The sequence below is a fragment of the Tenrec ecaudatus genome, chromosome 8 (assembly GCF_050624435.1).
Source record: "Tenrec ecaudatus isolate mTenEca1 chromosome 8, mTenEca1.hap1, whole genome shotgun sequence".
Classification (NCBI taxonomy): domain Eukaryota; kingdom Metazoa; phylum Chordata; class Mammalia; order Afrosoricida; family Tenrecidae; genus Tenrec; species Tenrec ecaudatus.
The window spans coordinates 141,325,959-141,342,405 of record NC_134537.1 but is presented as its reverse complement, the minus strand read 5'-3'; the positions used below and the strand labels follow the sequence as shown (position 1 = coordinate 141,342,405).

The following is a 16,447-nucleotide window of genomic DNA, read 5'->3' as shown; positions in this document are numbered from 1 at the left end:
AAGGAAATAGAGGAAAGAACTAGGTCACAAAAGGTTTTTACAGAGGTCTAAGTACAGGCATACACATATGTAAATATATTTATATAGGATGGTGGGGAAATAGATCTATGTGCATTTATTTATAGGTTTAGTATTAAGGCAGCAGGTGGACATTGGGCCTCTACTCAAGTACTTACTCAATGCAAGAACATGTTGTTCTATTAAACTGGCATTCTATGATGCACACCTATTCCAGACACGATCGCTGAAGACAAATGTGTGCATAAGCAAATGTGGTGAAGAAAGCTGATAGTGCCCGACTATCAAAAAGATATAGCATCTGGGGTCTTAAAGGATTGAAGGCAAACAAGCGGCCATCTAGCTCGGAAGCAACAAAGCCCACAGAGAAGAAGCACACAAGCCTAAGTGAACACGAGGTGTTGATGGGATCAGGCAGCAAACACCAAAGAACAGAAACCATCATTGTGTGATCACCTTCCCCACATAAATGCTGAAGATGAATGTGTGCATAAGTAAGTGTGGTGAAGAAGGCTGATGGTGCCCGGCTATTGAGAGATATAGCGTCTGGGGACTTAAAGGCTTGAAAGTAAACAAGCAGCCATCTAGCCCAGAAGCAACAAAGCCCACATGGAAGCACACCAACATGTGTGATCATGAAGGGCCGAGGGGACCAGGTTTCAAGCAACAGAGGCGGGGGGGAAATCATATCATCGTGAATGAGGGGAGTGCATGATGAGGATCCAATGCCCATCTGTAGACAACTGCACATCCCTTGCAGAGGGGTAGTGGGGAGGAGATGAGTCACTCAGGGTTCAGTGTAGCAATAATGAAACTTACAACCTTCCTCTAGTTCTTAAACGTTTCCTCCCCTCCAACTATCATGATCCCAATTCTACTTTGCAAACCTGGTTAGACCAGAGGATGCACAGCGGTACAGTTGGGATCTGGAAACACAGGGAATCTAGGACAGATGAACCCCTTAGGACCAACGATGAGAGTGGCGATAACAGGAGGGAAGGGGGTGTAGAAAGGGGGAACCAATCTCGGGGATCTACATATAACCTCCTCTCTGGGGGATGGGAAACAGGGAAGTGGGTGAAGGGAGATGCCTGGCAGTGTAAGATAGATAAAATAATAATTTATAAATTATTAAGGGTTCATGAGGGAGGTGGAAGTGGGGAAGGAAGGGGAGGGAAAAAAGGAAAATGAGCTGATTCCAGGAACCCAAGTGGAAGGCGAATTTTGAGAATGATGAGGGCAACAAATGTATAAGGGTGCTTTACTCAGTTGATGTATGTGTATGGATTGTGATAAGAGTTGTATGAGCCCCGATAAAATGATTTATTTTATAGTGCACCCTGTACTATATGGCTAATCATACCTTTTTTTAACTGAGTTTCCTTTCAGCTTTGGTGACCCGGGTCTTACACTATAGACTACATGGACTTTAGATTTTATCTGCTTGAGGCATGTATCATACTTCCTAGGGCACATCAAAATAATCAAAACACAGTGGTTCTCAACTTCCTAATGCCGGGACCCTTTAATACCATTCCTCATGTTGTGGTAAGACCCCAACCATAAAATTATTTTTGTTGCTATTTCATAACTGTAATTTTGCTACTGTTATGAAGCGGGCAACCCTGTGAAAAGATCGTTTGAACCCCAAAGGAGTTGCAACCCACAGGTTGAGAACCGCTGATCTCAGAGAACTGGGCTTTACCTTCAACACACCTACTTCAGATTAAAGGACCCGATATACTGCTATGGATTGAACGCTGTCATGCCCCAGTGAGAGAAGAAGAGGAGAACTGCTGCCTCGAGTAATGAAGGTGGAAGTAACTGGACTTCAGTTCAAATCTCTTGCTTTTGAGGGTGCCCAGTAGGTGGCATCTTAAGACTGTCATATATTTTCCACTTTCATATTTTCTTAGCTTTTAAAGAGGTGCCTTAGTTCTGAAGGCAGAGTTCAGTAGCGATCGTTATTGAACTTTGTGCCTTTTGTCTAACCCTTATTGTTTTCTTAAACAGGATTCAGTCACTTAAGTTTTTTAATATGTATAAGTGAATATCCTATGGATTTTAGTCTAAAAAGTTTTCCCGTATATTTCATATCAATAGTATTTTATCTCAATAGTATTTTAAATCCTATATCAATGGCTAGCTTAAGAATACTATCATTAGAATTATCAAAGGTCCCAAGGGGGTTACCTATATTCTCTCTCAAAAAGCTGAAAATGCTACCAGAAAAGTGGAACGGGGATATATATAAGCCTTAGAAAAATGAATGGATTTTGACCTTGCACTTAACCATAAACCCTAACCCTAAGAAGAAGAAGAAGCTCTTATAATGTGGCCCTGCTCAATATGGGTGCTTCAACGTATGGTAAAGAAAGTGTATGGCACCCAGATATCACGAAGAATAGCATCCGAGATCCTAAAAGCATGTCTTAAAACAAACAGCTATCGAAGTGAGATGCCATCAAGCCCTTACAAAAGCAGCACACCTATGTCCAATGTCCAATGTATGTCCAATGATTACACATAATAAAATCTAAGATCAGAGTAAGGACTGTATTACAGCTTAAATTCTGAGCACCTGATTTTGGTTGGCAGACATCTATTGATGAGAGTGAAACCCCAAAATCCATCTACAGCGCCCCCACGGGGATTTAGCTTCTCTGAATTTCCTTGGACCATTGACTAGGGATGGGAATAGCCTTGCTCTCAGAATGCATCAGAAAGTGAATTAATTCAGATATAGTTAAATTAAATTTTGACAACATTTATTTTCCTTTTTTGACCCATTTTTTAAATCATTTTATAGGGGGCTCATACAGCTCTTATCACAATTCTTATATACATCCCTTGTGTTTTTTACCCATTTTAAAAGAGTTATTTTCTGCTTTCTATTGGATTGAGATTTTTCTGTTTTTTATTTTGTTATTATTATTGGGGGCATGATAGGTAAACCTATCTTTATAATCCAGGACAGATAAACCTATAGAGACAGTAACTAAAATAATAGTGTCTTAAGGTTATGGCACTGAAGGTTGGGGAGAAATAGGGAGCTAATAACAACTACAAAAATGAAGAAAATGTTCTAAAATTGATTGCCCTGATAAGAGCACAGCTCTTTTTAATATAGTCAAAACACTGAATTGTGTAATATGTGGATTATGTATCAATAAAACTGTTGAAAAAAAGAGAAGTCATCTACAGGAGCACAATCAGGGCTATAAGATGGATGTGGTATGATCTCCCAGTGAGAGACGGGGAGGAGGGGGAAAGGAAGTGGGTGTCAACAAACCCAGAGAGAAGGGAACAACAAATGACCCAAAATTGATGGCAAGGGGGGTGTAGGAGGCCTAGAAGGGCTTGATCAAGGGTAATGTAACTGAGAGGAATTACTGAAACCCAAATAAAGGTTGAACATGATAGTGGGACAAGAATAAAGTAAAAGGAAATAGAGGAAAGAACTAGGAGGAAAAGGTCATTTATAGAGATTTAAATACAGGCATGTACATATGTAAATATATTTATATATGATAATGGAGAAATAGATCTATGTACATATATTTATAGGTTTAGTATTAAGATAGCAGATGGATATTGGGTCTCTACTCAAGCACTCCATCAACACAAGAACACTGTTCTATTAACCTGGCATTCCGTGATGCTCACCTTCCTGACACAATCATTGAAGACAAAGTGGGTGCATAAGCAAAGGTGGGGAACAAAGCTGATGGTGCCCAGCTATCAAAAGGTATAGCATCTGGGGTCTTACAGGCTTGAAAGTAAACAAGCAGCTATCTAGCTGAGATGCAACAAAGCCCACATGGAAGAAGCACACCAGCCTGAGTGATCATGAGGTGTCAATAGGATCAGGTATCAGGCATCAAAGAACAAAAGAAATCATATCATTGTGAATGATGGGGAGTGTGAAGTGGAGAACTAAAGTCTATCTGTAGGCAACTGAACAACCCCTTACAGAATAGTCACGGGGAGGAGACACACCAGTTAGGATGCAGTATAGCACCGATGAAATATACAACTTTCCTCTAGTTCTTTAATGCTTCCTCTACCCCCACCCCCATCATGATCCCAATTTTACCTTACAAATCCAGCTAGACCAGAGGATGTACACTGGTACAGATAAGAGCTGAAAACACAGGGAATCCAAGAGAGATAAACCCCACAGGACCAATAATGAGAGTAGCAATATCAAGAGGGTAAGGGAAAGGTAGGGATCGAAGTGGGGAACCAATCACAATGATCTACCCCCTCCCTGGGGGTTGGACAACAGAAAAGTAGGTGAAGGGAGATATCAGTTAGTGTAAGACATGAAAAAATAATAATTTATAAATTATCAAGGGGGGGAGGGAGGGAAAGGGAGCAGGGGGGAGGGGAGAGGAGCTGATACCAAGGGCTCAAGCAGAAAGCAAATGCTTTGAAAATGATGATGGCAACAAATATACAAATGTGCTTGACACAATGGAAGGATGTATGGATTGTAGTAAGAGTTGTATGAGCCCCCAATAAAATGATAAAAAAAAGATCGCCCAGTGAAATTCTGATGAAACAGACCTTGTTAAACCCATTGCCATAGAGTTGCTTCCGACTCAGAGTGACCCTTTAGAGCAGAGTTTTTGAAACTTTAAATCTTTACAAGAGCAAACAGTCTCATCTTTCTCCCACAGAGTGGCTAGTGGGTTCAAACCATTAACCTTGCAGTAATAGGTGCTCAATGAATGCACCATTATGCCATCAAGGCTCCTTGCTATCTCAAAGGATTGTTGTAATAGGGGGGAAAAAATTCTTCAACACAACTGTGCTGACCTTTCCCTCGCCAATGCAGTTTCCCATTGCCTGAAAGTATTTTCTTACTAAGCCTACAACCTTCAAAAAAAAAATCTACCAAATTACCCCTTTGGAGACACACAGAACAGTCATCCTGACCTTCTGAACTGACCTATTTGAATTCATTTTTGAGGTCTTCTTAACCTTCCATAAAATGCTCGATCCATTTACAACTGCTGTTTTAGTGCAGCAGCACTCCCACAAACTTGTTACAAAGCATCAGTGATTTAAGATGTGATAGTAGTCCTGACCTCAAAATTATTGTTTCCATGGCACAAACAGCATCTTTTTTTCCAAAGAAACTTTAATGAGACTATCGGAGTCCTGGCAACATAGTAGTTAACAGACTTACTTGGCTATTGACTGCAAGGTCAGCAGTTCGAAACCACCAGCCACTCCTCAGGAAAAAGCTAAGGCTTAGAGTCTCAAAAACCCACAGGGGCAGTTCTACTCTGTCCTATAAGGTCTCTATGATTCAGAATTGGCTTGATGGCCGTGAAGTGAATGAGACTACAAAGAGCAACAATATTAACTACTATTTTCTTCCTCGTGGCCATTCTGAGGAGCCCTGCTGGTGCAATGGGGTAGTAGGTGCGCACTGGGCTGCGAACTTTGAAACCACCAGCTCCAACCTACCAATAAGTCCAATAGCAAAACAATGACGCTCCCATAAAAGACTTGCCATCATGGAACCCCAGGGAAGCAGGTCTACTCCGACCTGTGAGGTGCTGAGTCGTCTGTGAAACAAGGCAACTGGCTTGGTTTGCGTCTGGCCCTTCTATTAGTTGTGACCTTATTCTTTAAATTTGCTTTCCTTTAATTATTTCTAAAGTCTAAAGCTACCATTTATCTCTTCTTTTGTAAGCTATATGCAATGTCTAAGTCTCAATTTTCTATTAGAATATTTTCTTATTAATTTTCAATAACTTTATTAAGAAAGCCAACTATATATTTACATATTTACAAATATTTAACTGATCTGCCTTTTCATTTTAAGTTTGCATTGGTATATTGTCATATCTATCAGATTTTTTCTTTCTAGTTTAGAAATGTATTGCCCACACCCAAAAATCACAAAAATATTTATCAATATCTTTTATTATTTTTACATTTAACTCTAGCTCGTCTGGAGTTAATTTTCAATAAGGAAGGGATCAACTGAATACAAATTAGTTAAGCACTAAAAAATATTAACAACAAATCAAATGAGCATTTACCCCTGAAGAAGATGAAGGCAGCAGCTGAATAGGGTACAAAAGAGAGATTTCACTGGGCTGGCAATCTTATTTCTTAAGATGGTTGGATATTTGTTGTATAGGTCCATAAACCCTTATTTGATATCTTGGGACCTAATGTGTTTTGGATTTCACAATTTTGAAGATTTGTTTTAATAATATAGTACATATTACCTATTGTGTAGCACCCTTCAATGGGCCTGGAAGAGCACACTATTATCAAACACATTAATATTTCTGTAGCAAACTACAAAACTTCACATAAAATAAAATTAATTTTAAAATCGGATGGTTTCATGTCTGTTCAGGTCAGGTTTCACAGCCAAATGAGTTTTTAAATTACTGTAGCTTTAGAAATATAATTTAACATCTGGCAGTCCACTTCCCTCCATAAACCTGTTGCTTTGTTTTTCTTACCAATGTATTCTTATAGTTTTAGATTCACTCTCAAGTTAACCCCAAGCCCAGGGAAAATCCTTTTGGGATTTTAATTCAAACTTCAGTCAGACATGAAAAAGAAATTAGAAACATAAGTACTAAAAAGAAGGAAATAAAATTGTGAGTATTTGCAAAGCATACACAGAAAACACTCAAGAATCAATACACAGAGTATTCAAAATAAGAGCAATTACCCAAGATGTGAGATCAGTAAGCAATGTTGGCTATGTAAGTGTGGTGAATTTGCTATGCTAGGGATGAATGTAGCTAACCACCCTCATGAATCAAAGTTTGCCATATCCGGAAAGGCTCTTCCTGCTTTGTGATCAAAGACCCCTCAGAGCGACCTGATTCTTTTCCTTTGGCGTAGGTGCAATACTGCAAAGATTTCTACACCAATGCCCTGTAGTTCTGGCAGCCTACAGGTATGGCCTTTACCCAGCAAGGAAACAAGATGACATAAACAAGCAACTGAATTTCTGTGCGCAACAAACTGGTACTGATCACAAACTGGTTTCTCATCCATATGTACTTATCTGAAACTGTAACTTAAAAGTGTATTCCTTTTAGCTAAAAAGTCATAGTTGTAATTATCCATGTTTTGGTATAAATTCCCTTCTTACTGTACAAATTATTTACTACTAATATGCATTGCCTACAATGTCTCCTGTCACCATAGGTCAGCAAAATGAGTCTCTTTCCTTGGAGGCTCCTTACTTTGAGTTTCTGGGCTTCTCCTCGTACTTTCAGTAATTCTGTTATAGAGTCCACAAAGCCCTGGTAATGAAAATTGCACATTTTCTCTATTTCTCTGTCATGATTGCGGATCCGAGTTTCAAGCTTCTCCATGAATCGTCCATGTTCCTCACCATCATAGACAGACCTTGAAAAAAAAGAAAGAAAAAGGGCATGAAGATGAGACCAGATTTAATTTTAAGAAAGGAAATAAAATAATTAAAATCCCAGAAAAATGTTTCTTTGGAAAATACATACAAGTACAAATCACTGAGTAATCTAATTGAATTAAATTTGTCCCAAACAGTTCCAGTCTCAGAAACCAACGGGGCGGTTGCTATGAATCAGCATTGACAAGTTTGAGGTGAGTATGGTTGGTTTTGGATTCTTAAGAAAATCCAAAAGTGTACTTTTTCAATCATTAAAATATATTCACGTATTTAATATTATGCCTCACAGAATTCGTATCATAAACTGATGAAATGTATTCTAATTCCTTAGCACCTTTTTTTCTCAACTCAACTAGTGGGGAAAACAAAAACCAATTACTATCCAATTACTCTAAAATTTAACTGCTGGGGAAAAATCACATCGTTCTGCTGACAACATTTAGTTTAAATATAGAACCACAAATCTACATGGGGCATTCGATGCTGACAGACACTACTACTAAAATGCATCCTCCGCGCTACAAAATCCATTTTGTAGTCTCCAAAATAACTATATACAGGGAACTGTCCTTCTCTTCTCAAGTCCAAGCCCTTACTCTCAGCTACTTTACGGGGGGCGGGGGAGGGGGTGCAGATAGACAAACAGAAATACTTCCTCTTCTTGCTACTTCACAAAACCAACCTGCTTGCATCTGTAACTCTTCCTCCATCGACTTTTGTAAAGCATGGAAGAAGTATTCCAGCTCCAAAGAACTTTACTCCTGCTACTATTTCCTATTATCCTTCTTCTGCATCAGGTATTTCTCACTCTACCAGAACATTCTCCTGTGCATAAAAACATGCTCTTAAACCACCCTTAACTTCGCATCTCCCTCTAGCTACCATTCTCATTTCTCTGCTCTTTCCCACTTGCTCACTTCTCAATAGCTGCTGTCATCTTATTTCACCTGATAACAGCATTTGCTATGGTTTAATATTCCCTCCTGCTTGAAACACACTCTCCTCCGGATTTCAATGATACTACATTAGTTTGATCTTCATCCTTTCATCAAATGTTTTACTAGCTTCTTTCTTCTCTATTACCGTTCTAAATATCTAAAAACCCCTTCTCTGTCATGCTCTCTATGCCCCCAAGCGAAGGACATAACTAGAGAAAGAGTGCCATCTAGTGATGGCCCATTTTAAACATGTTTTATATGACCAAGTAAGGAAACTAGCTACAAATCTATAAACTATGTGGTAAACTAAAAGCTGGTGCCCAAAGACTTATACCTAGTTATTGAATGCTATTTTATAAAAATTATCTTAAGGTTTGAATTTCCATTTCTAGTATGAAAATAAGGGCCCTTCTGTTATGCAATCCATACGGGTCCCTCTGAGTTGGCATCAATTTGAAGGTACATAGCAACAAAATAAAAGAAGGGTTTTGAGAACAAAATCACAAGTGTGTAACCTGTCTAGGTATACCACTACCTATGGATTAGAGCTATGACTACCTATGAAGTAAACGGTACCACTAGTTTGATGGTTTGATAATCCCAAGAACCTTTTAATTCCTAATAAACATCAACAAGAACAAACCAAAAACCAAACTTACTGCCATCATGTTGATTGTGACTCTCAGTGAGATTATATGACACAGTAGAACTGTTTCACGGGGTTTCCAAGCTGTAAATCTTTACAGAAACAGACTGCAGCAGCATGCTCCTGCAGAGCAGCTGGATGGTACAAATTACCAACATAAATTTGAGTTCGTACCCTAGAGCTTTCGCCACTGTTTCACTAGGGCACTGAACAAAGAGAAATGCTTGGAAAACTTTTTGTAGCCTAAATTTTGACTCCACTCTACAAATGCTGTCTAGTGGAGTCTGATTTCTGGAAGTCCTCAAGTAAGTCAGGGTTAGGTTTCACAAAGTTTATAGAAAAATGGAAAAATTGTATATCTTCTAATTCCATTTTCCATAAACTTTTTGAAGCCCCTAATATAATGTGCATGAGTACATTATTCCACCATATTCCTCTGGCCCCTAGATTTGATGTGCATATTGAGAGCTATTTTAACTTATAAAATATTAATTGAGGAGCTCCATTTAACAAGTACTTACAGTTCCTCACTACAGAACCACTACAGGATTACATCACTTGCTTAGAACATACTTAAGTGCAAATATGCTTAACAGAAGAGAGGAAAGTAGCAATAATAAGGTTACAAGCATATGTTATCTTATTTAAAATAGGTTCACTTTATAGACATTATGGAACACAAGAAGATGAAATGACTTGTCAAGTTTACACAGATAGAAAACATCTTTTAGCACCTCAGTCTAGGACATCTGACTTAAAAAGAAAAGCAAGTCATCTAAAACTCAAGTTAGTCCTCAAGATAGACTCCAAAGCTCTCATTGAACACCTGAGGAAAGCAAGGCCAAGGCAAAGTTCATTGTCTTGATCAAAAGTGCATTGTCCCTAACATAGCTAGGGCTGACTATCGAAGAAAACACAAGTAGAAATAGCAAAAGAGATATGAAGCCAACACAAAACTAATTGGTTCAAGGCAGAAGGGTGCAAACTTTTGTCTACACACAGTATTTCAGTCTTCTCCCAATTTGCTCTGACATTTCACCTCCCTGTCCTGTTCCAGGGGGAGCTTGGGTCACACAGTCATTAAGCACTCAGCTGCTACCAGAGCAGGTGGAAGTTAAAACCCAGCAGGCACTCCAGGGGAAAGAGGTGGCCTTCTGCCACCACAAAGATGGCAGCCTTGGAAAACCTGTGGGCAGTTCCATTCTGTCCTAGAAAATCACTGCAGTCAGAATCAATTTCACAAACGTGGTCGGGTCAGTTTGGCATCCCATTCCATGGAAGTAAACATTATTCTGCAAACCAATCGTGGCAGTTTCATTCCCCTTGTCAGTGTCTAGTTCATGTGAAGACATATGACACAACTCGCTTCAATAAAAAGTAAAAAGAAATCTAGCAGTTCTCCAAAGTCCACGGAAATACAAGAGGGTTGGGGAAACCTGTTGTTCCTATTTTACACCTTGTCCCATGGAAGTGTGGTGCTTGTGGCTGCAGCAGCCAAGCCGAGATTAGAGCTAACACTGCCAATAATCGGAGCATGGTAAAAAGTTAAGATAGGAAGACAGCTTGATCTTTAATGAACAAATCTTGAAGCAGTCGTACTCCAGATTTCTTCTTATATGAGATAATAAATTTCTTATTTTTATACATTTGCTGTGATTTAGATGAAAGGTTATAAAGCAGTTCAGGCAATTTTGATTTGTTACACTCATTGTAATCTCCACAATATAACAGCACTCTTTCTGCTTGCTCCCTGTATTGACCGTATCCATAGGCCCTTCTGTCCTGTCCTTTCCTGCCTTCTGAGTTTTATCCACAGGCAAATGCTATTCTTTTGATCTGGTATGGTAGATTATTCTAAGGAGTGGGTAATGCCTCCCTGGTATTACTAGTCACCGTATAAGCCTGCCTACTGTGTGGCAGAAAGTTGGGGATGAGTTCAGTTCCCGAATCGAAGAATATATAGAGGGTAGAGTCTCAGGAGTTCTACCAGTCTCTCCTGACCCATAAATCTGCTCTTTTTCATGGTTTTTAGTTGTTTCACATTTTTCTCCCACTCTACCCAGAACCTCCTATTGTGATACCTCTCAGAGAGGTCAGCAGCAGTAGCTGGGTACCCTTTGAAGGTTTCAAAGTCATTGAGACTGGGTTTCATTGCATGGCTCCTTAGTCCATTCAGCTTCAAATTTACTTACATCTATGATTCTCTTCACTCTTCATCCCCCAGATGGGGAAAGACTAATAGCTGTACCTTCGATGGCTGCTCACAAGCTTTTAAAGACCCTAGTCACTACTTGCCAAAGTTAAATGTAGAACATTATCTTTGTGGACCATGATATGCAATTGAGCTTGACCCTGAGACTATGGTCCCGAGCCCAAAGAAAGACCCAGGAACGCATTCCCTCAAAGTGTTTGGTTATAGCTAAGGCAATTCCTTAACTTTCCCCCTGTGCCTTCTACTATATTCATGGATATATTTGCAACACATGTGCAGGAATATTCTCTGTGAAACCTACACATATTTGAATTATTTCCTATTCTTTAGGCCACTTTTAGCTAAATAATCTGCTCCTTGGTCAGTCTTCAAAGTTAGAGGTCAACTCAGAGAAACAACCAACAGCAACATACAGTGTACATGATACTAAGGAATTATATCCCTTAGCCTAGACTGTCCTTGCCCCAATTTTATTCTGTTAGTGTCTAACTTCCATTCACCCTTAATTTATCAGTTTAGACTTTCTTAAGAGAACTCTTCCCTAATCACAGACTTTCTTATGTGCTCCTCTTTTGTGATAAGTTCCTATTGTCTATTGGCACATCAATTTCCCCCTCCTAGAAGAGCATCCATTTATGCTGAAGACTAAAAAGAAAAGGGAGGGAAGGCAAATGACTTGGATTTCAGACTGCTTCAAAGGTGGATGCAGAAAGAGTATCACATCATGTAAAGTGTATCTGTTGGATGTGTTTCAGAGCCAAGAAAAACGTCAAGATACAAAGACTTCGACCAGTGGTTCTCATCCTTCCTAATGCCGTGACCCTTTCATACAGTTCCTCATGTGCTACTACATAACTGTAATTTTGCGACTGTTATGAATTGGGCAACCCCTGTGAAAGAATCGTTCGACACCCCGCACCCCCCAAAGGGATCGCGACCCATAGGACCTCCGGGGTCCTAGACAGTTTGATTTTTGTGTTTCATTAGTTAAAAACAAAAAGTATTTTTTCTGGCCATTCCTTTTGCATAGATATGTTTTTTTAACTTGTCATGATTTTAGTCCTCAAACATTTTCTTCTTATTAAGGTCATAAAAGCATCATTAGTATTTTTGTTTATTCCAAAAGTTAAAAATACAGTGGAAAAACAGATTTGAGCATGATGTTGAAAGAGAAACTGCAGAAGGTCAAACAAAGTTTAAAGTCCCTTTTCTTCCTTACTTCATTTTGTTTATCAACTTAAACCGTATGGTAATGTGCATGGTCTAGATACATTAAATATTCACTGTAGTTCAATGTCCAAGTTTGCCCTGCTATGGACAAGAAGAGCATTCTGTTTTCATGTCCTCTCTGTTTGCATTCTATCATGCTCCTATGAAACCTTTCATTAGTCAAAATGGTTACGCAGCAGCTACCATTAAATTCTATCAGAAACTTTTGTGAGGATCCCCAGACCCAAAATAAACCTACCAGATCATACCAAATCACACACAAAACCTAAAATAGCAGCAATATATAGTGCTCACAGGCACAATTCAAAGCGAGGGCAGCTGGATGCTGAGATGCTGGGTGCAATTCACAGAGAAGGAGCCTGACAAGGCCACCCTTGGTGTTCAAAGTGCAAGCCGTCACTTTAACAGCACCCTGTAAAACAACTGTCTTTTTTGTAAAAGCAAAATTCTTTGGGGATTCATTCAGCTAACAAAAACGGGTACTAAATGTAGGTCTATCTTAAAAACAAAGTTATAAAAGCGAACTTTTTAAAAAACAGTGGATAACTGTGTATCATCCTCACAGACAGGGCAAGCATATACTAACTAATAGAATCTAAGAAAAAGACTATACCCAAATGTTTTCATACTGCCACAGGAGAGTCAGTGTTCTCAAATCCCTTTTCACCCTTGCAGATACTGAGCTAGTCAACCAGCTTCACCAAGATAACCCATGCAACCCAAAACTGCTTTGATGGACATCTCCCGAAAGGCAGGAAGGGAAAGCCACACGTCTTGATGGCCCTTTGCATAGGGATAAAAACAGGGTGGAGCACTTCCCATTGGCACCTAGTGAAAGAGTCTATTAAAAACCTGGTTTGGTTTAAATACCACAGGAAAGTGAAGAAGGGGGACTTGTCACAAAACATTAGTCAAATCAACAACAGACTATTGGGGGGAAGAGGGGGAGGTAACTAATGAAAGCAAGGAAATTCCAAATTAAGAATATAGAGCCTGCCATAACTACTAACATGATAATGTCACAGTGTTGAAACAATTAATTGCCATCAGTGAACTGAAGACACAAAAGCACAACAGCATGTGATAGTTTGGCCTCTGTAGAACTTGTAAAAAGTAAAAAAAAGATTGATTTTCCACTGCAGCTTTCCATGGTGGTCATGAAACATGATCATTGAAAGCTAAGGCATGGATGTGGCTTCAAACTGTAAGATAAGAAGTTAATCAGTCCTTTTAAATGTTTGTACTGCCCACTGGTCATTGATCTAATCTGGGAAATGCTCACACCAGAGGAGTGGTATATACACAGTAGTCATACATACAGTATACATACAGGGTTATAATTAATTTTCCCAGAATCACTGTATCACACTAACTAAACTGATGTGACTTCATTTGTAAATGTACATGCAAGTATATGATACATATAGTATATGTGTACATACATGTTATAAAATATGTATATCACAACTTCTTCATCAGTGCATCATACTGGGGTAGCCTATATGCTAATATGATACTAGCAGCTATGTCACTGGAATTTCAAATACCAGGATGGACACACACATAATGGACAGATTTCAGTAGTTTCCAGATATTAGATGAGGAAGAAAGAGCTGGCAATCTCCTTCTGAAAACTAGCTAATGAAAACCCTATAGATAAATCAGTTGTAGAAAGATTGATTGTACAATCCATCTCTGTACCAGCACAGAGAAGGGGTGGCAGCAGGACGAGTGGCAAAAACTGGGAGGTCAACAGAGGACAGCTGCAATGGGCTTACCAGCAACAAGCAGACAACACCCCACTTATCAGCAGGGCTAAAAGGAAACTGCCCCAATAAGGGGCTCAGCTGCAGAATGGTCCAGAAGGGACCCAGTGGCAGGGTTGGTATAAGAGGCCTGAAGAAGGGCCCAGCAGCAGACCAGTGGGGATTGCAAAACGCTGCTGCTAAGAGGGCAACAGCCAAGGAGGCTGATAAACTGGCCACGAGTTGGGCTAGTTTTTTGCAAAGAAGCCAAAGGCTGAGACCAAAGGTCGAGAAAGGGCATGCACGCTCCAAAAACAAAGGGTGCTGTCACTGCCAGAAGGGCACCCTGCTGCAGTTGTCACCTAAAGGTGTTGCCAAAAAATACAGCTGAGGAAGAGCTGAAAACTATCGAGGATGACACAATTGATTCAACTCCTGAACTGCATGAAATTCTTAACTGATCTTGATGCCAAGTTATAGTCTGCTACTTTCCCAATAAACTTGCAAGTTCTGTGTGGCATATTGCAACATATTACCAAATAGAGCATAGAAGTAAAGAAGCCAGGAGAGAAGAGGTAGGCTCAGAATTGATGAAAAACTTGGAAAGGAGTGGCAGGTCTGATGTCCACCCATAGGAGCCTTGCCTTTGTACTAATCCTGATTCCTATCTGGGGGAGCTTACATGAATCTGAATGTCAGAACATCAATTATTACTTAAAGTTCAAGAAGGGAAATTATTGTATTTGCATAATATGAGAGACCACTGTTACACTGCTACAATGCTCTGCCAAATAACAGTCATATCACGCACACACACAGCACAATGTCAACAAGAGTGTTGCCCTCATCATCAGAAATCCTCTTAAAACAAGGATATTCAAAAATTGAAAAAACTATACATATAAACATTTTAAAACTTACATAAAATTTAGCACAGAAAAACAAAACGAAGGAAAATATTACAGAAAGACTGAGACGAGAATAGATTAAGTAGGGTTAGTATGTGCTTAACTGGAGTTCTCAGAATTGATCAAAGATAACATGGGCTCAGGGGGGAAAATAAATCCAAGGCAGCATAAACAAAACAGAAAAGAAAAATACAACATGAATAAATGGAAGTGGCCACCCCAAAAAATACAACCTGAATGTCAACTGCTAGAAAAGACATGACCAAGTCATGACCGGAGCACAAGACTTAAAAGAACACTTAACTCAAGGAAATTATAATTATCAAAATGATAAGGCAGACCTATAAGCCTTAACAAAGGTAGTCCTTCACAGAGCACAGCACTCTCTATTCAGTCACACCTAACAGCTTTGAGTACTGGCTGTCTATTTATTCCTTCTCTTAATAGCTCAAATACAGTTACTGTGTTAGGCCAGGTTGACTACAGAAACAAAACCACTGCCATTCATATGTGTAAGATAGAACTTTCTATCAACAAGTAATTCTACATCAAGAAAACATCCCAAATAAAAACATCTAAAAAAGAAAATATCCCAGCCCAGTCCAATTCAAGTTCATAAGTTCAGTACTAGTCCATAAGTCTCTCTTCAGACTCACACGGCCACATGCAATGATGCAGAATGCAGGAAGACCACAGGCCAGTAGGTGCAGAATTGTGTGAACCCAATGGCAGTGGTAACAGCTCAGGTTTCTGGCAGCAATGAGGGTGAAGGCAGAGAGAAAGGAGGAGGCTGGCCTCCAGAGAGGTATATCTTGGCAGCACTTCCATGTGAGGTCAGGGGCTACAACTTGATTGAGAGGCTAAACTCCACCCCTATATTTTTATGTATCTTCAAGTTGGCATGAAATTATGTAACTAGCACAGTAATTATGTCAGATTGTACTCAAATATAGCTAGTGATACAAACACATGAAGTTTATGCACCATTCAGATAGTTGATGTGTCCTTTATCAGCTTGTTCTTTCAACAGCATCTATTGTCAACTGCCACCACTCTGTATGATACCAATTTCAATCTTGCAACTTCTTTTTACAATAAAGGACATTGCCATTTACTTCACAACAAAAAATAAGGTTACTGGGCATGACTCTGAATTTCCTGCATTCCAATAGTCAAGTCTATCTGTATGCATACCTTTACACTTTGTTCCTTCCTGTCTCAATGGAATAAGTATAGCACCCGATGTGAAGACTGTTATTTGGCGCTGTCATTGCTGTGCCAATGCATAACAATTCCGCTCATCTTGGGGAGGGTCTGTCTCCTTTTTGCT

The 16,447-nt window shown here is 39.4% G+C and overlaps 1 protein-coding gene across 1 annotated transcript in view; it reads right to left on the bottom strand.

Moving 5' to 3' along the window:
• EXOC6B (exocyst complex component 6B) overlaps positions 1 to 16,447 on the bottom strand; it is a 567,559-nt gene that overhangs the window by 485,493 nt on the left and 65,619 nt on the right. The window contains exon 2 of the mRNA XM_075556958.1: positions 7,251 to 7,416. Coding sequence (XP_075413073.1) covers positions 7,251 to 7,416 — 166 coding nt within the window. The remainder of the gene's footprint in view (positions 1 to 7,250; positions 7,417 to 16,447) is intronic.